General features: G+C 37.7%; 1 protein-coding gene across 12 annotated transcripts in view; it reads left to right on the top strand.

The window, feature by feature from the left end:
• CCDC91 (coiled-coil domain containing 91) overlaps window positions 1–21,454 on the top strand; it is a 345,954-nt gene that overhangs the window by 93,150 nt on the left and 231,350 nt on the right. For all 12 annotated transcript variants that reach the window (XR_005588369.1, XR_005588368.1, XM_039500870.1 and 9 more), the window contains 3 exons: window positions 1,296–1,465; window positions 2,420–2,626; window positions 3,857–3,961. Coding sequence is in view for 10 of the 12 variants with exons in the window: in XM_039500870.1 (XP_039356804.1) it covers window positions 1,296–1,465; window positions 2,420–2,626; window positions 3,857–3,961 (482 nt within the window). In the remaining 2 variants the exon portion in view is untranslated. The remainder of the gene's footprint in view (window positions 1–1,295; window positions 1,466–2,419; window positions 2,627–3,856; window positions 3,962–21,454) is intronic.

The following is a 21,454-nucleotide window of genomic DNA, read 5'->3' as shown; positions in this document are numbered from 1 at the left end:
ATTCAAGTGGTTTTGTTTAAGAATATGTGATCCCCTAGCGACTCTTAAATTATATTGTATTATTTCCATTTGGGAGTGAAAGAACTGTAGGATTTATTTTATTAATGAAGACGCCAAGATTGCAGCCTGGGGTGTCAGTCTCTAATTCTACTAATTTGATAAAACTAGTTAGTCTTCAATTCTTTTAAAAATGCATTTTAAATTAGCATCTTAACTGGTTTTGTGTGGCCCTCTGTAGACTATATGCTAGTAACCTGGCCTTTTCTTCCCTCTACTGGAAAATCATATCTATGGCTGGTGTATCCTAGGGTACAGGCTTCCTAGGACCAATTTAAAAACGTTATTGATGCAATCTCACTGGTTTTTCCCCATGTGGTTTCTAAATTTATTATTATTAATTTAATGTATTTTTGTTTATTCCCTTAAAAACTATCTATGTCACTGTAATGTAGAAATTGATGACCCACATACAGAATCATAACTTAAAATAGGAAACTCCTTCCTTTGGAATGTATTGACTGCGGAAGAGATCCATACATGCAGCAATAATTATTACACCTGTGTATTGTTGGATATAGGGTCATTTTATTCTTTCCTTTGTTCACCATTGTAGATTTAATGTATGAGACATGTTTAACACATGTAAAATTGCTTGTCTCCATGTTGCTTGGTGAGATGTTTATCTAAATATCCTTATATAAAAGCTCTTTTCTTTCTTGTTTTAGATTTAAATAACAAAAAATACCCATCCAAAATGCCACAGGTGCCCTAACAATTGCATACCATTATAAATGACTACCTAGTAGCAAAAAGTAATCATATATAAATAATGAATTATGTAAGGCAGTCAATAATTCAAAGACGCAAAAGAGCCACTTTTAGTCCTCCCCCGCTATCTCTGCCACAAAAGAGCATAGTCTCATCTGTCCCTGAAAACCTTGTCAAATAAATGGCTTTTGCAGTATGCCTCAAAGGTCCTCAAGTTCAGGCAATTTCAGAGGAAGGGGCATATCGCTAGCTGGTGATATCTTTGAGTGCAAAGGTAAGTCGTACAAGCATGGAGAGTATGCCAATAACATTATTCAAGATATAAAGCCATGGCAGGCTTAACTTTTATAAAGTCAAGCCAAATTTACACTAGTGTAACAACAACATATATTTATCTATTTGTTTGTATTCTATGATGTTCCTTTAATAACAAAAATTATTTCTGTTAGGTTCACTAGAGGTAGATTTCAGAAACATACACATAATCTAATATTGGAAATGTTTTCATGTCTTCTTTCTTGCATTAGTATCTGAAGTCCATGTACTAGAAAGCATTTCTTCAGATGTTCTTCTGGAGAATTCTCTGCCTTCTGCTTGCCTTGACTCTTCTGATTCACTCATCTTATCAGGTGATGATGTACTGACAGCTGTTCAAACAGCCAACAGTATTTTAAACCCAGCTGTTCTTAAAGAACAGGTAAGCACATAATCTTACTTTTATTACAGGAAGTTGATGTATTTTATCCCTTGGCATTGTATTTTTTCTTATCAAATTAGAGTTTTTTTTTTTTCTTATTGGACAAAAGTTGACTCTTGAGTAGTTTCTAAAGGTGTAATTTCAGAACAAAGATATCAGTTACCAGTCTCTGAATATTCATTGTGAAGATTAGTATCTTTGAATTCTTTGAGATGGCAGAATATAATTAAGCTACAAAGCAATGTATGTTTTAGCATGTATGTATAATATTAGATAAAAATGTAGTTTAAATCAACAGTGAAATGCTTCTCAACCTCAAAACAGAAATTTCAGTATATAAGTACTCTTTCTTAAATAAAAGATTTTTGTAAAGTAATTTCTGGACATTATGGTCCCCAATTGAGCTGCGTACATTAAAACGTACTCAATTTTAAGCATATGCTTAAATGCTTTGCTAAACTGTACCATAATGCTGAAATACGGGAGGCAATGGCAGGAATGTTCTTTGGAAAAAGTATTGCTGTTAAAGCTACCAAAAATTTCAGAAATAGTCACTGTTTAAAAATGTCTTTTCTAGCAGCATTAGAATCAGACAGTTACCTTAAGATTTACAAGCCTCCTCACTCAAAATTAGTAGTATGTTACTCTTCAGGTATTCACATTAACTTCAGTGAGGCTACTCATGTGAAGTATAATCCGAAGTGAATTAGGGGTAACGATCTGGCTGTTGGTAAACTGTTGTTTTAATGGTATTTCAGATGCAAATGTTTTGATGGTAGTGCTTCAGACACAGGTCTGCTAACCATCATGTAATGTATGTGTTTTGGTAAACTGACATTTAAATCTTCTGTTGAAAGTAAGGTTTTCATAGCTCTTATATGAAATATAATTTCAAAATGTCTGTCCTATATTATTTATGACTAAATAATATAATTTTTGTCTCTCATGATTTAGGTTCAGTTATCAGCCAGTTCTTCCTTGGATATCTCAATTCCTTCTCTGAGTTTGACGGAAGGAAAACCTTCAGAAAATTCAACCATCCCTGTGGGTGACTCTGAGAAGCCAGGGATAAATGGATCAAAGAAGCATCTTCAGCCAACACTTGCAAGTCTAGAGATTAAACTTAAAGATGCTGAAGAAGAAAAATGTAGAATTAAAAAGGTATGGCTGCTCTTAAATGCATGTAGAACTTAATGATAGCAGGAGCTGGCAGTGGCACCCATAGCTAAGGTGTTTAATACTTTCTGTTACGAGACCTTGTTTTCAGTTACTTAGAATTTTGCCAAACTTTAGCTGTTCAGACTTAAATTTTCCATGTGGGGGTCTGCCTCAGGCTGTTTTTGTTCTTTTTTTCTTTTTCTTTCTTTAAATTTAAGCAACAAATGGTTCAACTTATTCTAAGAATTTGGTTAGGGAAAAGTATTGCCTTTCCAGTGTGGAAACATACTTAGAATCATTTTGTTGAGGCTTTCTAGCACCTCCCTGCTCTGGAACAGGGACTTGACATTTTGAGATTGGGGTTGCCCTGGGGTCAGACATGTGCGTTTTGCTGTCTCTGTGGAAATCATGTTCAGTATAGCTTTGTAAGAGACTGCCAGTCAAATTCTTCTAATTACACATACAGTGAATACACTACTGCCCAGAGCTGAGCATTTCTTTCCTTGCAATTGCTTCTCCCAGCTATTGAGGGTACCAGGGCATTGGATATTGGAACTGAGTGGGCACACATTGGCTCCTGTGCTCTCAATGCCTTGCTGCCTGATGCCCAGGCAGTATGGATAAGGAGGTGGAATATAGTTTTATTGGAATGTGGAAGTGTTAAGGAACAGAAGCAAGGACAGTGACAGACTAGGGGTGATAAGGGCTGAGGAGGACAGGGATAGGCCCGAAGGGCAATAGAAGAGGTTGGCATAAACTGAGATGGAGACATGTTAGGTAACAGGTGCAGAAATACTGGGGTAATGCGACCTTACCTGACACCTCTTGAATTTGAGCCAGGGGATATTCTGGCTTCAGTAATCCCCCAGGATATGGGTGTGTGCTTTGGATTCCCTGTGAATCTAGCACACAGTTTTTTTAGATGGAAGGCAGAAGTTAATAGATACAGTTATTGAACACAACACGTTACTCATTTTGGGAGATGCTTAGTGTGACCCAGAGGCCTCTGTGCCAACTGGCAGAGGGGTGTATAATGGTTACAGGGATCCCCTGGGTCTGTGATCTGCATGGTAGTTTGCCAGTGTGTGAGACCCCAAATGCTGTGTATTTTTGCATAATAGCAGGTGTCCTAAAACCATCAGAAGTATAGCTAATTTGGAATGACGTCCTGAAGATTGTACACTCACATTTAAAAATAAAAACAAAAATCTGTGTAACTTTTTCTATTGTTAGGAGTTAGAAGATTTGATGGAAAAGCATAGTATCGTACAAACAGATTTCTTGAAAGAAAAGGAAGGTGAATTCATCTCACACCAAGATCACTACAAAAAGCTGCAGGTAATTCTGCTTCTTTTTCACTGCTTGTCCTTCTGGCAAAGATTATGTGTAATATATGTTTAATATTCCATAAGTCCTGCATCTAGATATCCTTTGCCCTGATCCACAGCCTGTTAAAGTCACTGAGAGAATTTGAGTTTATTTTTATGGCCTTTTTGGAGCAGTCTTGATATTCTTCATTGGCAGGGGCATGGACTTAATGACCGGACTTTTTTTGTCTTAAATTGGTACACATTTGAATGATTATGCTTAAAAGGTGTTAGCTGACTTAAATAGGAAGTAAAATAGTTTGAGCATCACATCAGAAACATGTGGATCAAAAATAAGTGCAAGTAGGTAATTGCTGAACAGCAGGATAAAAACCACTTTCATCACATCAGTGTCAAGTCATTGCGTTAGATACATGCCCAAATCCCTTGACACCAGCAAGAAAGGTTATTTAATTTTTTATTTAAAAAAGTTTTCAGTATCATTTAGTTACCTTGGAACAGACTTAAAAAACCAAAAACTCCCAAAGGTTTCTCCTGGGGCTCCAACATTGCTTGACTCTTGACATTGCTAAATCATAATTGTGGTGTTTTCCATTACATTTAAGATTGGTTGCAATAAAATATATCCTCCATCAGGTAGGAGTGAATTCTTGGCTGCTCTACCTTCAAGCTGTTTGGTGATATTTTTTTCTACCTCTCTATGCAACTAGCCTCTTGAAATCAGGAATCTTTGTCTAATGACAGAACTGGATATACTGGATCAGTTTGCTAACTACATTTTTAGAATAAAGTTTGCTTAAAATCCTTTCTTATTTACAAAGTCATAGTATATATTGATTATAAGGTTAATCACCACCTTATTCATACTCCCAGACATTTGAATTACCAGGTTTACTTTTTTAATACTTTGAGAAAGGCTTTCCTTTGGTGCATGAATAGAGTTTAAGAAAAGGGACTACTAATCAGGCTAACAAGAATTGGAGTGTCTGTATTGTACATTTTCACTGTCAGATTTTACGGCTTTCAAGAATGCCAAATGAAAGGGTCATAGCCTTTAACTTACTTTGAAGAAAGACTCATGTACTTCCTCCTTCCCTCTTCTGTTGTCTTCAGGGTATAGTCTGAATCAAATCAGAGAAGAGAAGTAGTCTTACTTTCTAGGAGCCGACAGCTAAAATTACTTTCATGTAACTTGAATATTGGACTCTTTCTGTTAGTACAGCTATTAATGCCAGTTCCTTTTGTCTTCCTCCTTTGGCTTCATAGCACTTAAGTCAACACCTGTGGCCACACACTGAGTAAACTTGGCTGCTGCAGAATACAGATGTCCAGCTTGCCAACAAATCTTTTTCCAGCAGAAACAGCTGCTTATTAGGCTGTTGACTTGAGTAGCTTAAGAATGGACTATATTAGAGACTGGAATATCCTTGGGAGTTCTCAGACTCAGCCTTTGACTGATCCTGTCTTCCCAAACAATAATTTCATTGATTTACCTCCTGTTATAAGAGGTTTGTTTATTCTAATGTTTGAATATAATAGCCAGTACAAATACATCTCAGGATCCTTATACAAGGTCATTTATGTGAAAATGCATTGTTTCAGATGGTCTTATATATTTGTTTTATAAAGCTGCTCATGCTATCTATAATGACCACCCACATCTCAATGAGTAGATTCTTTTCATACCGCTGAATACTACCATCCACAAACTTATGTGCTGTTTATAAAAAAAAAAAAAGAGCTTATCCAACACTTGTAACATAAAGAATCCTCAAGATGATTCAACTTACTTTCAGTGGAGAACTAGTGATGGACAAAGTTGTTGGGAAGTAACAATAGATCCAAACTGCAGGCCAAATCTTGAAACAATGTAAAATTAAAAATTTTTAGGCTAGGAAATATTTGCATAAATAGACCGTTCCTTTATTGCCAGCAGCTACCTGTGTTGAGGCCTGAGAGGATGAGACATTGATAGGTATAGCATATAAATCCAATGAATAAATAAATGATAATCTCCTGTTTTACAAGGCATGCAGGAAAAGTAAAGAAGTGTAATGGAGATTCCTCTGTCTTGACACATTTACTCATTTAAACAACCTTAATGATGGTACCCCTTTTGAACCAAAGGAAGTCACAAGTTTTAATCATTCCAGTTCTTTTTTCTGGAGGCAGTTGTTTGCCCTCCAGGTTTCTGAGATGATACCCATGCTTTTAAAGTCTTCTGTTTTCAGTTTTCCACAAAAACAAAATGGTTCTATGTACGATTTCATCCACTACTAACAAGTACCTGTAGATTTAAGCTGTTTTAACATTTGCTTACCACTTCATTAATTTTAATAAAAGGTCTTTATAACTATATTTGTCTTAGTGTAAGCTCCTGTCACAACCCCAAAGTTCCTTTTATAAACTCTGTAAAGCCTAATTCAAAACAAACTTTATCTTCTAATCAAACATATTGGCAAGCCAAACCCATACTAATTAATATCCAATAATTATTATTAATTAAATAAAATTAATCAAATAAAATTAAATTAAGTACATAAATTACATCAACACTACTAACCCACCTCAAATCAGGCTACATACCCCAGTGAATATCTGATTCAAGATATTATCCTTCGTGCTTTTCTTATGCACATCTCCCTCCAACAAGGATGACTGTTGTTTTTGTGCCTTAGTTGTCAATATTCAAATAGAATTTCATATGTATAAACTTTTTAATTTTTTGTGTTTGTTCATTTAAATATATTGAAAGACTAAGGAAAGAGCATAAAGCAAATAAAATAGTGTTCTGTAAATGGATTAGTGTGTGTTACTGAGGTAAAAGCTGCTTAGGGCTATCAGGACCCACAAAAAAGAGCCTCCAACAACTGCAAAGCTGACGTGTGGTCTTATGAACACATACAGATGGAGAAGCTGAGACGGAGAGGTTACGGTACTGAGCCAGAGAGATAATTATTGTTATAGCTGGGACTAGAATTCAGAGATTGTATGCTTTAATACCAGCACTTCACCTAACAGATGACAATACAGTGCTCTCTCACTCATCTGTACTATCTATAAAAGAGGGAAATAAAAATTTCTCAGACTAGTGTTTCTCTAAAGATTCAAGTATAAAAAGTCTTGTGAACATAGCATGTAGAATTCTCACATTCTTAATGTTTTTCTCACATATTTCTGCAACAGCCATAAAAGGGCAGAGCAGAACATTCATAAATTGAGTGGACAAATTGCTCTTAATTGATATTATATACTTTATCCAATATTTAATGCAAATTTATGGTTGAGATTTCACATACACAAGCTAGTAAATTGAGTTATGATTCCCACATTCTCACTTGAGTATTTGTAATATTTTAAAATACAGAACAACATATTGTAACTTTAACTTCTTTGCATATGAAATGTGGCCAGGTTACAACTGCTGTGGGAACCATAACTTTGAATTTCCTGAGTTTTCTGTATGCAGCCTTTCAACCATAAAATTGCATTATTGCAGTTTTATCCATATAATTTCCTTGGTTACTTAAAGAGAAAGAAAGGAAGCAGGTGCCAGTATTTGTGTCTGATTTTCTGATCAGTCAAATGTATATTCATCTCAAATTTCTCATGCTCTGTCTCTCTGTGCCCCTGAATGCCCTGTGCTGGACCTTTTCTAATGCTTTTTTGTGTGGATACATATGTCTATCTCTGAAATGAAAGTTATCATTTTAAACTTGAGAAAATAAAACTATGGCATATTTTGTAGCTAATATTCAGTTCTACAGAATATCAATACATTTTGCAGATCTACACTCAGTGATTAGGAGATATTTCTAATAAAGATGGATATTACAATGATACTGAAGACAATTGTCCATTATTAATAGATGACATTCTCATATTAAAAGCAAAACAATCAATTAACATTTAATTTTAAAAGGAGAAAACATTGCATTTCATGTGTTGCTGTAAAGCTAGACTCCAAAACTATGAAGTGGAAACTAATTTTTTTGATACATTCTTTATCTGATATGACTTCTGATATTTGGTCTGTTTGCAGACAACAGCATTAGATGGTTCACTTAAAAGTGGATAATTATTTTCCTCTGCCTTTTCTTTTATTTACCACACAGATTTATTTGAAGTGATGTAGCCTCACTGTTGGAAAATTCTAATTGCAGCTATACAAATTTTCCCCGTCACCAACCCTTTTAGAAGTTGAGTAGGTCTTTTTTCCCCACAGAACAATGTAATTGATGTGGGATGATCTTTCCTTTGAAACACAGTTTCAAGATTTTTCTTTTGGCTGCCCTTTTGTTTTTAATTTTTTTTAAAAAAAGCAGCATATAGTTGTTTTGGAAGTCTCTTTTTAAAGTCCTTGTTCTCATTGTTTTTCATTTTGTTTAGGGAAAATCTTTGCAACTTACTTACTTCCAAAGTTGATTTCATTCTGCCTGTTTGTTAACAATATTCCAATTGTGGTAATAGTGATGAGCAAAAATGATTTCATTTTGATGACATTTAGGCTGAAACAGCTATTGTTTTTCTCTTTCTATTCATAACAATACTGTAAACTGGAGGGTAATCAGCAGGTCAGGTAGACTCCATGATATCAAAATGTTCTATAGATATAAGAATAAAAGGAAACTAGTGCTTCAGAGGGACACATTTTCAATGCAATACATAATGAATGTTTGAGTTACACAAGGTCCATTGTCATTAATGGGACTTGTATCTAATTTCCTGTGTACTTTATCAAACATTTAACGTAAATTGGGATTGAATTGGGAGCCAACACTTCATGTAGGAATATTGTTCTTGTTGCTGTTAGATGACAAAACTCGTATGTATTCTTACATTGCTGTGTTTGATATTATAGGGTATTCAAAGAGTGCCTGTTAAACTCTCAGTTCTGGACATCGAGTGTGTAAGATTGTGAGAAGAGAAACACAGAATTACTATATTTGCATAAGTGCATTTGAAACAATATAACTGAAAATAATAAACTCTAATTTTTGTGGGTGCAGTTCATGCCAATATAATCTTTGAGGCAAGTTGATGTAGTTATGTTTCTATTATGATCAGTATCTGCTTGTTCCTTAATTTTGGGAGGTTATTTTTGTATATACATGATTGCAATTAGTTATGGGTTCTGTGGCTGACTTTCTAAATTTTATATTTTTTTGTATTTTTTAAAAAAGAAATTAAACAATGGAAACATTTTCTGGATTTGTTAAAAATCAATCATCTGATTCTAATTTGACTTGTAGGGAATGGCACGCAAAGCATTCCAAACTGAATAGTTTTCAGTAATTCATAATTTAAATATGCAATTTAGGAATGCTTATCACACTCTAAGAATATAGGAATGGCCGTACTGGGTCAGACCAAAGGTCTGTCCAGCCCAGTATCCTATCTACCAACAGTGGCCAATGCCAGGTGCCCCAGAGGGAGTGAACCTAACAGGTAATGATCAAGTGATCTCTCTCCTACCATCCATCTAGGGACACCATTCCTTACCCATCCTGGCTATAGTCATTAATGGACTTAACCTCCATGAATGTTTTCAGTTCTCTTTTAAACCCTGTTATAGTGCTAGCCTTCACAATCTCCTCAGGCAAGGAGTTTCACAAGCTGACTGTGCGCTGTGTGAAGAACAACTTCCTTTTATTTGTTTTAAACCTGCTGTCCATTAATTTCATTTGGTGGCCCCTAGTTCTTATGTTATGGGAACAAGTAAATAACTTTTCCTTATTCACTTTCTCCACACCACTCATGATTTTATATACCTCTATCATATCCCCCCTTAGTCTCCTCTTTTCCAAGCTGAAAAGTCTTAGCCTCTTTAATCTCTCTTCATATGGGACCCATTCCAAACCCCTAATCATTTTAGTTGCCCTTCTCTGAACCTTTTCTAATGCCAGTATATCTTTTTTGAGATGAGGAGGCCACATCTGTACGCAGTAGTCAAGATGTGGGCGTACCATGGATTAATATAAGGTCAATACAATATTTTCTGTCTTTATTCTCTATCCCCTTTTTAATGATTCCTAACATCCTGTTTGCTTTTTTGACTGCCACTGCACACTGTGTGGATGTCTTCAGAAAACTATCCACAATGACTCCAAGATCTTTTTCATGATTAGTTGTAGCTAAATTAGTCCCGATTGTATTGTATGTATAGTTGAGGTTATTTTTCCCAATGTGCATTACTTTACATTTATCCACATTAAATTTCATTTGCCATTTTGTTGCCCAATCACTTAGTTTTGTGAGATCTTTTTGAAGTTCTTCACAGTCTGCTTTGGTCTTAACTATCTTGAGCAGTTTAGTGTCATCTGCAAACTTTGCCACCTCACTTTTTACCCCTTTCTCCAGATCATTTATGAATAAGTTCAATAGGATTGGTCCTAGGACTGACCCTTGAGGAACACCACTGGTTACCCCTCTCCATTCTGAAAATTTACCATTTATTCCTACCCTTTGTTCCCTGTCTTTTAACCAGTTTTCAGTCCATGAAAGGATCTTTCCTCTTATCCCATGACAGCTTAATTTATGTAAGAGCCTTTGGTGAGGGACCTTGTCAAAGGCTTTCTGGAAATCTAAGTACTACTTCAGACAAAAATGTACTTGTACTCTTAAATAGATGGCTAAGTTCCCCTGCTCTTAAGCTTGTCCTGTTGTTGTTTTATTAATTATTATTTTTCTTCTTGTTCAGGAAAACAATCAGTTTTGTGCCTGCAAATGTTTCCAGATTGAGTCTTCCAGAGGTGTGGTTTTTTGGATTTTCTTTGTTTTTGTTTAGTGTGCTCAGGTAATATACATTCTTTTAACATTTAGCTCTAGAGAACTGTCTTATCCAAAGAGAGACCCCTGCCTTTTCAGAGTTCAGCCTTGTCTTCTTTTATCTAAGATTCTGGTCATCTTTAATTTCATATTTAATCTAGGGCATTGGAACCAGAAAAGTACATAAAGATTGCAATTAAGAGTGACTGATCATCATTTTAGCAAAATGTCATTCAGGATATGGAATAAATATACGACTGTATGTAATGCCACAGTCCCATAAAACTTTAACATTTTGTTTATGAAACTAACCAGTGAGGAGCAACCTGTACATTAGAGAAATCTCTGTCATACACATCTGGTTATGTGGTAAGGCTATTCCTTAGAATATACTTGTTTACATATTTGGTGATGGTTTTGACAGTCGTCGTATCTCTCCCCTTCTTCCCCCCACCCCAATAAACAGATGTTCACTGGTTTGTTTTGAAACTTTCTTATGGTAAAAAATGCCAGCAGAGTAAAAAGGGTATGGTGGTGTGGTTAAACTGTAATGTCTCTTTTAGGTGTTTTTATCAGATACATGTGAATTTTTATTTCCCTTATGGATTCAAAATTTAGGAGTACAGAAATGCACTGATCTTTGGTTACTACCTGGCTTGTGTTGAATGAAGACCATTAAAAATGGCACGGTCACATGTCCAAGATATACATCTTATAGTAACTGTAGACACTTGAAACACCAGTGAGCTATAGCATATGAAACGTTAACAATGAAGCCAAGGAAAAACTAACACGAATTTTTTAGGTTTCTCTTTTTTTCCATCTAATGTAAATCAAATCAATCATGCATTCCTCAACACATTCACATTTTAAATCAGTGAAACATAGCCTTGAGTTCCTCCGGGAGGATTTTATTGTGGGTGTGCAAGAGTATCCAAACTAAAAGGTCAAATCTCTGTAATGTAACATTCTCAGCACGTTCAAGAAAAGAAAGTTTTGTACAAATTCCAACATTAGGTCATCAATCTTATTTCTACCCTGCAAGGTCATATAGCATGACCATGGATCCTCATTCTGCTCTGTACAGCACTACCCAGAATGAACTCTTGCAGGAGATATTGTTATATTTCTTATCTGTTAGTAGCCAGGGGGAGACCTACTCTGATCTCCAATCAGATGAATTTATTTGAAGTTGAGAGATTTCTCTGACGAGGCTTTTGTGTACTTTTAATTCACACTGTCACCGCATTCATTTCTACATACATTCATGAAATATTCCTTTTTTGGTTACCTATCAAAGTCCACTGCTTAAGAGCACAGACACTCTCAGGCCAGAGTAGTGATGTCTCCTGTATTGAGATCTGCCAGTTGGCCACATGGCCACCAGTGCATAAATTCACTGATTCTGCGTATTGGTCATCTAATCTTAGCCAATACTATATCCTTTATTTTGGCAGAAGTCTTTCTCTGTGCCTTAGTGCTAGGCGAAAGACAGAGTTGTTACTTATGTATCATCTACCTTGTTTTGGATGTCTACATTTAAAGGATGATCCAGCTTCATATGCTGGAAGCAACCTGTTATGAAAATCCCATTGAATCTGTCGACCTCAGCACAAAATACAGTAGGAAAATGTATCTGTGCTTACCTGAAAATTCCCTTTCTTCGAATAGTAAAGTCCACAGATCCAATCCATTGTGGAGCCAAAAGAATAATCCAGAATGGAGATGGAAATGGACATCCAATGCTTTTGTCTGTAATTTAGGAAAGCAGATTTGAATTATCCTAGCTGCAGAAGTTCTCAACTGAAAGGAACTTAAGGAGGTAGGGCAGGGATGGGCAAACTACGGCCCGCAGGCTGCATCCTGCCCACCAGCTATTTGAATCTGGCCTTTGAGCTCCTGCTGGGGAGCAAGATCTGGGGCTTGCTTTGCTCCGGTGCTCCAGCTGTGGAGCAGGTTTGGGGGCCACTCCGTGCAGCTCCTGGAAGCAGTGGCATGCCCCCCCCCCTCCAGATCCTACACATAGAGGAAGCCAGGGGGCTCCACTCCACACTCTGACCCCGCCCCATTCGCTGGGAACTGCGGCCAGTGGGAGCTGCAGGAGTGGCGCCTGCAGATGGGGCAGCGCGCAGTACGGCTTCCTGGCCACACCTCTCTGTAGGAGCCGGAAGGGGGACATGTCGCTGCTTCTGGGAGCGGCTTGAGGTAAGCACCGTCCCGAGCCTGCATCTCTGAGCCACCCCCCATACCCCAATCCCCTGCCCCAGCCCTGATCACCCTCCCACCCTCAGAACCCCTTGGTCCTAGCCCGGAGCACCATCCTGCACCCTAAACCCTTCATCCCCAGCTCCACCCCAGAGTCTGTACCCCCAGCCGGAGCCCTCACCCCTCCCACCCCCTGTGCCCAACCCCCCTGCCCCAACCCTGATCCTCCTGCTCTCCAAACCTCTTGGTCCCAGTCCAGAGCACCCTTCTACACCCTTAACCCCTCATCCCAAGCCCCACCTCATAACCTGCACCCCCAGCCAGAGCCCTCCACCACCCCATGCCGCAATCCCAATTACATGAGCATTCATGGCCCCTCCATACAATTTATATATCCAGATGTGGCCCTTGGGCCAAAAAGTTTGTCCACCCCTGAGGTAGGGTGTTCCCTTGTTCTAGTGACTGACATGTCTAGTTTTTCCCCTGAACTATAAGTAGACTGAAGTACCCATTGTTAATGTTTCTGTGGCCCTTATTTCTTGAAGAAAGCAAATGTATAAGAATAGATCATTTCTGTCAATCTAATCTTCTTGGTGAAAGAGTGGCTCTTAACTGATTCTCTAAATAAATGCAGAAACAAACAACAGAAATAAGAGTACTTGTAGTTTTATAACCAGTTTAGCAAAAGCTGTTCAGGCGGGGAGCCTGGTCTATACTGTAGCTCCAACTGGTTTTAAAATTGATTCGGCTGAACTGTTTTTAAAATAGAATAGAATTTTGGGGGGAAATTTCTCGTAGACCAGGTTTGAGATCTCTGGTCAGAGAAACACCTGAGAAATACTGGTTCTCCTCTTAACTAGAAATTGGACTCTGAACCACAAACCCTCTGCCTCATCTGTTATTGGGGACCTGGAGTGGAATGTCATTTTTGGGTCATAAACCTGGGAAAGAAACGCCTACGTCTTCCATCCTTTATGGAGTCCAAGGATGAGTCTAGGTCTGTACTATAGAATTGAACTGTATGTATGTAAACTGGTTCAATAACAAATAGTTCTGTGTGTATACACTAGGGGTGCAGAATTTGTTTAAGAACAGTTACAGGTTTGCCCCACATTCAGTAGCAGAAATGTTTTAAACAGGTCTAATATATTTAAGCTGGATTTTTAGTTGGGTCTTGGTGTGTAACTCCCATAAGCTCTTTTTGAAAATCCCAGCCTTTTTTGTTTCTATTCTCTTCTCACCAGAAGCTAGAGGGTTATAGTAATGGTAGGTTCTGCACTGAAGTGAATTGTATTCAGTGTGGTACAATGGCTGATACTGAGTTGAATCACTTTATAGCATCCCGGGTGAAGCGCTTTTCATGCAGAAGCTCAATACTACTATAACTCTACAGCTGCTGGATCCCATTGTAAAGGGTATAACTGAAGGAAAAAGGCATATTCCTGAAGGTTGGGCTAGCAGAATAGTAATGTGTTATGCTAGAGGCTGCAGTACTTTGTAATCCATTTATCACTTCCTTTTCATCCTAACTCTCAGTTTGAAAACTACTACTTAAAAAAACAACAGCCCTGGAATAAAATAAAATGAAACATTTTGCTTCTTTCAGTACATGTTATGAATCTGAAAAAGGGTGTTTAAGACTGATTGGAAGCTGGTCCTGGAGGTAGGTGCTGTTTGTGGCTAGAGTACTAGAAAATGTATGCTTTTTTACAAAACTAATATATGACTTACATCCTGTTAAATACCATCTTCTAACAAAATATTTAGGTTGGTTTTAGGTGCAGACATAGAGGAGACAGAATACTAATAATGAAAAATAGGTGTTTTAAAAAAAGTTACCTACTATACCTGCAACTAAATTTATATACCAGATTCCAGGAACTTTCACAGGTCACAACACAGTGTGAAAATTGTACAGTGTGAAAACTTCAGAGTCCAAAAAAGCACTTTCATAGTAGATAGTAACCTGGCTTTTTGGTGAATGGTTAAATGTATTTATGTAGGTGGCTACAATCCTCTGCCCACCTCTTTCAAAATTGTGCCAGAGACCTCACATATATTTCTTCACCTTTTATTTATTTTTTCATATTACTCTATGTACAGTTCCTCCTGACACACGTTTTGAAAGTCTTTATTTTTTTTTCACACTTTTTTACCTTTTGGCCTTTATATTTTTTCACTTTTGATGCCCTGTATCCTTTCTCTAAAATCATTTTAGCATTATTATAAAACTAATTTTTTGTTTTAATTTTTACTTTTTTTTTCTGTTTCAAGATGATTTCTTAAATACCATTACTGCCATGGCATAGATAAAAATGCTAAGTTAGAAACAGGTCAGTTCTATACAAATGTTAGCTGTAAAAACAGCTACCTTGAGAAAAGGTTGGTTGATTAAATCAAGATAGACAAGACACAATTACAGCTAATTTGGCATCTCACCACAGTCCATGGATTCCATGTGATTTCAAGAACCTGATGAAGGGCGAGAAGTAAGTGTGTGTGTGTGTGTGTGGCGGGCTGGGGAGATGAAAAGTGAAAGTCAGCCCATCTCCTTTTGAGCCATCTCTAAAAGCTTTTCTTGAATTAGCTATTACATCGTGTATGACTAAATTGTTTTACTGACTTGCATTTTTTTCTATGTGAATCATTTTGATTCAGTTTATATGTGACCAAAGTGGTGCTGTAATAACTTTCAGTACATTTACTGGGTTTTTTAAAAATATTTTGTAGCTGAGATTTATATAATTTTTTTCCCTTGGTAAATATTTACAAGCTCACAAAAATGATTGATTTGAAGATTTAAATCAAGGTTTGCTTGATTTAAACCAAGGGCAGTATGACATTTAAAATCATGTACTTAAACTATTAAGAACAATTTTTTTAGTTTTCTTGGCTGAAGATATAATTTTTTTCCCTTGGTAAATATTTACAAGTTTACAAAAATGATTGATTTGAAGATTTAAATCAAGGTTTGCTTGATTTAAACCAAGGGCAGTATGACATTTAAAATCATGTACTTAAACTATTAAGAACAATTTTTTTAGTTTTCTTGGCTGAAGATAAGTTATGTCTGCATGCTGAGTTCATTTAGAGAAAACTGACACTATACAAAACTAGAACATGTATTCTCAAAGTTGAAGGATATTGAGATAAATGAACTGCCCTTTCAAACAGACTTCCCTTGTATTACAGTACTTTAAATAATATACCTACAATTAATAATGCATGGAGTGTAGATTTAAATTACAAATTTAAGTATCCTCAAGCATAATACATTACTTAGGGTGAGCAACCTTCATTGCCTTAACTAAATACTATAATGAGACTGTACTTAAAAACCTGTGCTCAAAATAATGTTTTTAGAACATCTCTGTTCAGGATTTCATGATGGGAGAGTGTGAAAGAAATTTTGAATGTCATTGTGTTAAAAATTTTGATTTAGCCTAAAGAATGAGTTCAATGTGATTGGCTGTAGCTATTGTAACTGCAGTTTATTTCATATCTGTTTGGGCAGAGAAATCAAATTCACTCTTCTTTGCTTTGTGAAGGCTGGTCATAGTGCATGTTATAAGCTTTTAAATTCTTAAAGAAAGGAATGACAGTATCATTCAAAAGCACTCTTTCCTCATAGATATAGGATAAGACAAATTGATAAGACAGAACACACAACTAAAGAAAGGCTTAAAAATAATGTTGGCTAGGAGGAAAGAATGGACAATTTTTTTTCTCATCCCCTTAAGTTTAGCCAGTCTCACCCTTAAAAATAATTGAGGCACAACTGAAGGAAATGGAAGACCCCTTCTAATCAACCGGATTAAAAATAAATGTGTTCTTCCTCATATCTTCATTGACTAATAAAATAATGTATGTGAATGTTACACCTCAATGGTTACTCATTTTTGTGGGGTTAATATTGTAAAGCATTTTGGTAGGAGAAATGTATAGTATTTTGTTGACTGCTCCTTTTGTTTTGACAATTTCATAAATCTAGCTTACAATATGGAGATATGTGAAATTGCTGTATGATGTCTTGCACCGTGATAGTTGAGCATCACATCAAATTATAAAGCATACTCTTAGTTTTACATCAGAATTGCCATATTAGATTAGATTAGTGTCCTATTTCTGACAGTGGCCAGTATCAAATGTTTGTTTTTAGGAAAATTAAACTTTCCTCATAGTTCTCTACCATTAAGTCATTGTCCTTTGCTGAGACTGCCAACAAAGATGCCTATTGTGAAGGTATTTTATGTGATATGGACTCCTATCCGCTTTGAGACCATTAAATGCTGGCTGGAAGTGGTAATGTTGTTTCGTCATTAACAGGGTAAGATTTGAACCAGTGATTTGGAAGGGAAATGCTCTCTCATATGAACAGAAAAAGCATATTTAAATCTACGTCATCATCCCAAAACCCCATTAAGGTGCTGGTATACATTTACATGTGCATAGTGTTCTTCAAGTAACATAGTATGTAATTAATAAACCTGTCCATTTGTTAAAAGATACTTGGATTACATATCTTCACTGTAATAACCACACACAAATTAAAAACCAACAGGAAAACACCACAGAACTAGAGTTTGTATTGAGCAGCTGCGGGAAGATTCTAACCAACCCCCTAAATAGATGTAGAAAAAGATGTCAACCTGTGCAAAGTTATGGTTACACAAAATGAAGCACATTCAAAACATAATTTCTCCTTCGAGTGATTGTATACATATACATTTAACTCCAGTCACTCAAGTCAGAGACTTTTGCTAGCAGTACCAGTGGGAGCACATGCGTCCCTGCAATACTCATGCTTGAAGCCAAGGGTGTAATGAGACCTATCTGCCAACTTCCTTTGTTCCTTCTTACACCCTGGGTGAAAGTTGGAGCACCCCACTGCTCTTTGAGCATAGGTTTCCCTATCTTGTCTAGCCAGCATTGTCTCATTCTGTACATAGTTCTTAGTGTTAAGTGTTTGTTAGGTTAGTGTAGTTTAGCTTAATTCTCCTAGGTTTCTCTCAAAATCAGGGATCTCCAGTGTTTAAGCAGGGTTCAGCTTGCAGGTCAGTGATTCCAGCAAGTGAAAAGTACTTCATTTGCTAATTTTATTTTGGAGACGGGCATTTGAGGGATAAGTACTCTGCTTGCATGTTTTCCCCTAAAGGACAAAGAAACCTAGAGAGCCTCAGGGCCCCTTGCTAGAAAAAGCTATTTGTCCCTTTTCAGAACCTGACCCTGCTCATGAGATGGCAAAGAGCTCATTGAACAAAAGAGCTACTCTAGCTATCTTGGCATCTAAAGCAAAATCTTGAGAGGAAAGGTGCTCTTCTCCTCCTGTGACTGCGTCTTCTTCAGGAACGGAGATGAGACCAATGAAGTCTGCATTCTTGACCCACAAAGATGATTAAGTCAAGTAAGACACACACATCCCCCCCCAATCCTGATTGGAGTCCAGACATAAGTGTCAATATTTGCCAGTACTGTTAGAGGCAGCGTTTATGCTGGCACCTATGGGACCATCAAGACCAATGCCTTTGATGTCCAAGACATTGGTGGTACTGTCTTCATCCATGCTACCTAAGTAGACCTGCTCGACGATTTCTACTCTGGCACCATAGGGACTGGTATTGGGTGTTTTAACTACTGATCTCTTACCTCCTATCTCAATACCTTCTACATGTTGTTTTTTAATTATTTTTCAGTACAAAGGACTTAATGCATCATTCGGTACTGGATTCTCACATTCTGCATCATCTGGTATTGACACCTGACAAGGTTTTAGCAATGGTAATGTCAGTGCAGTCAGAGGAACAATCTGTTTGTCTGCTCTTTAGTCATCTATACCAGGTTCTGCATCAGTACTGTCAGTCACCATCGATGTAGAGGTTGGTATCACTGGTGCAACAGCATGTGTCACTGGTACTGAGACATTTTTAACTGCCATCCAAACTCTTCCACCCTTTCCTTAAGAAAGCTACACTTTTCTTCTTCTGATTCAGCTGGTAGCAGGCCAGCTTCACCATCCAAATTATTTGGTACACTTACTGTTTACTGCAGTCTCAATATGCTGAAAGGACCTATTGTATTAAATAGGGGCATTACTTGTCTAAGGACACGTCCGCCACTATGGGCATTACGTAGGTTTGATTATCCACATTGGCCATGTTGGACCCCTTGGACTGGTTCAAGAGGCTGTAGATCTCAGTCAGCATCTCACTCAAGGTGGAATCTTCATCACCAGTTACTGTTCTGCTCAGGGAAGAACCATTCCCTTTGCCTCAAGAACAATTGCCACCTCTAGACGTTACAAATGAGAACATATGGGAGGATGTCATGGTTCAACCTTCTCAAATATCCTCAACTTTGCCAAATGAGGCTATTACCTCTGAATCTTCCTCTCCTGCACATGAGGTCTTTAAGATTTTCTAAGACGTAAAGAGGAGAGTAGCGGAACATCATTATATATCCAGGCAAAAGTAGTTCACAACAATCCACATTAACTTTTGGATATTTTGCAGGCTGTGGCTCCTGAAAGGGTTGTCCTTCCAAGTAATGAGGCCCTCCATTTTGGAGGTTGCAGATAAGCTGCAACCTTTATACGCTCTAATGAACAAAATAATTCATGGTTATAGGAGATGAGGGTCATCTTACGGTGAGAACATCTCTTCAAGCAACCATTGACTTCTCAGATAGTGCTTCACGTTTGATGACCAATGCAATCTCTATGAGGTTTTCCTTCTGGCTTCAGACCTCAGGGATCCCAGAATAACTGCAAAACATGACTGAAGGCCTTCCTTTTGAAAGATCAGAATTGTTTTCTGAAAAGACAAATGATGCTGTGCTCACATTGAAAGACTCTAGGGTGACTCTGCATTCTTTAGGCATTTATGCATCTACCCAAAGAGAGAGCAATTCAAACCTCAGTCACAGCTGAAATTCTTATTATCAATCTAGACTCCAGGCCACTACCAAAAGAAGGCTAAACCTCTGAGACCTTCAATTTCATCAGCTGTGAGATCCATTCACCAGACATTACCTCAACAAAATAAGCTCTTTTTGATGTTTTCATTGAGGACAGTGCACCAGTTCTTTGAGACTCTGTACTTTCCTTTGGGAATAGTTTGTCCCGTTTTCACAGTGTGTGGGCCAATATATAACATCCGACAACAGATATGTCTTCCAGTTCAAATTTCTTTCCCTACCCTACCTACCTTTCCTGTCCCTATTCAGGGACTAATGAGATGAGAATGTTTTACTTCAGGGAAAGTTTTTTATTCCTGATACTTCCCAATAACCCACGTTTTTTTTGGAGGGGAGAGGGAATGATCCATTCTGAACTTGAGGAAACTGAAAAAGTTTGTCAAGAAACTCAAATTAAGGATGTTTTCCCTTTCTTCAGTTATCTCTTCCTTGGAGGTTGGAGACTGGTGCACTGCCCTTGACTTGTAGAACATTTATTTTCATGTGGCTATACATCCAGGCCACAGAAAATATTGGTGGTTTGTGGTTTGGCGTGTGCACTACCACTACATAGTACTACCCTTTGGCCTATCTTCAGTTCCAAAGATTTTTACCAAAGGTATAGCAATGTAGCAGTCTAGCTATGTCATTCCAGCATTCAAATTTGTTCCTTACCTGCGTGATTGCTTAGTCCAGGGGACTTCAAAAGAGCACACCCCAGACAGCATTATTCAAATTTTAGCATTGTTTGGTCATCTGGAACTGAAATTGCATATGGAGAAGTCAGTTTTGCTTCTGGTCCAACAAATAAACTCTATAGATGCAGTTCTGAATGCCATGACAGCAGCTATCTACTTTCTGCAAGATAATTCCCTGACCATAGTTAGCCTGTCTGAAAACCACAAAGCTGATCCAAGAACTACAGTTTGGTCTTTCCTCCAGCTCCTAGAGCACATGATCTTGGCACATATGTGACTCAGCATGCCAGACTTTGCCTCAGGTGTTTTCAGGCATGGCTCCCCTCTGCCATCCAAGGAGACACTTGCTAGACATGCTGATTTGCATCCTGCATGAGTGTATGCATCCCTAGATTGGTGGATGAGTCCACAGAATGTTTGGAGTGTCTCTGTAACCTGCCTACCCAAAAATAACACTTTCTTCTTCGAGTGCTTGCTCATATCGATTCCAATTAGGTGTGTGCGCGCTGTGTGCACGTTCGTCAGAAGATTTTTACCCTAGCAACACTCGGTGGGTCGGCTGGGTCGCCCCCTAGAGTGGCGCCGCCATGGCGCCGGATATATACCCCTGCCGACCCAACGGCCCTTCAGTTCCTTCTTACCGCCCATGTCGGTCGTTGGAACGGTGGAGCGCGGCTTAGCTGATCTCCACTTCCCTAGCTACTCATAGCTATCTCGTTAATTCTTGTGTATATAGTTCAAATTTCTATAGTTGTAGTTAATTTTATTAGTTCATAACATAGTTAGTGTATATAGTTAAGAGGAGTTCGGGGATTATCCCCTTCCCCGCACCTGGTGCCGGGGACCATGCCTGGTTCACCGGGTTTCAAAAGCATGCTCGG

This window comes from Mauremys reevesii, linkage group 1, assembly GCF_016161935.1.
Source record: "Mauremys reevesii isolate NIE-2019 linkage group 1, ASM1616193v1, whole genome shotgun sequence".
NCBI classification, from domain to species: Eukaryota; Metazoa; Chordata; order Testudines; family Geoemydidae; genus Mauremys; species Mauremys reevesii.
The sequence above is the reverse complement of the archived record's forward strand: the minus strand, read 5'-3'. Positions and strand labels throughout refer to the sequence as shown.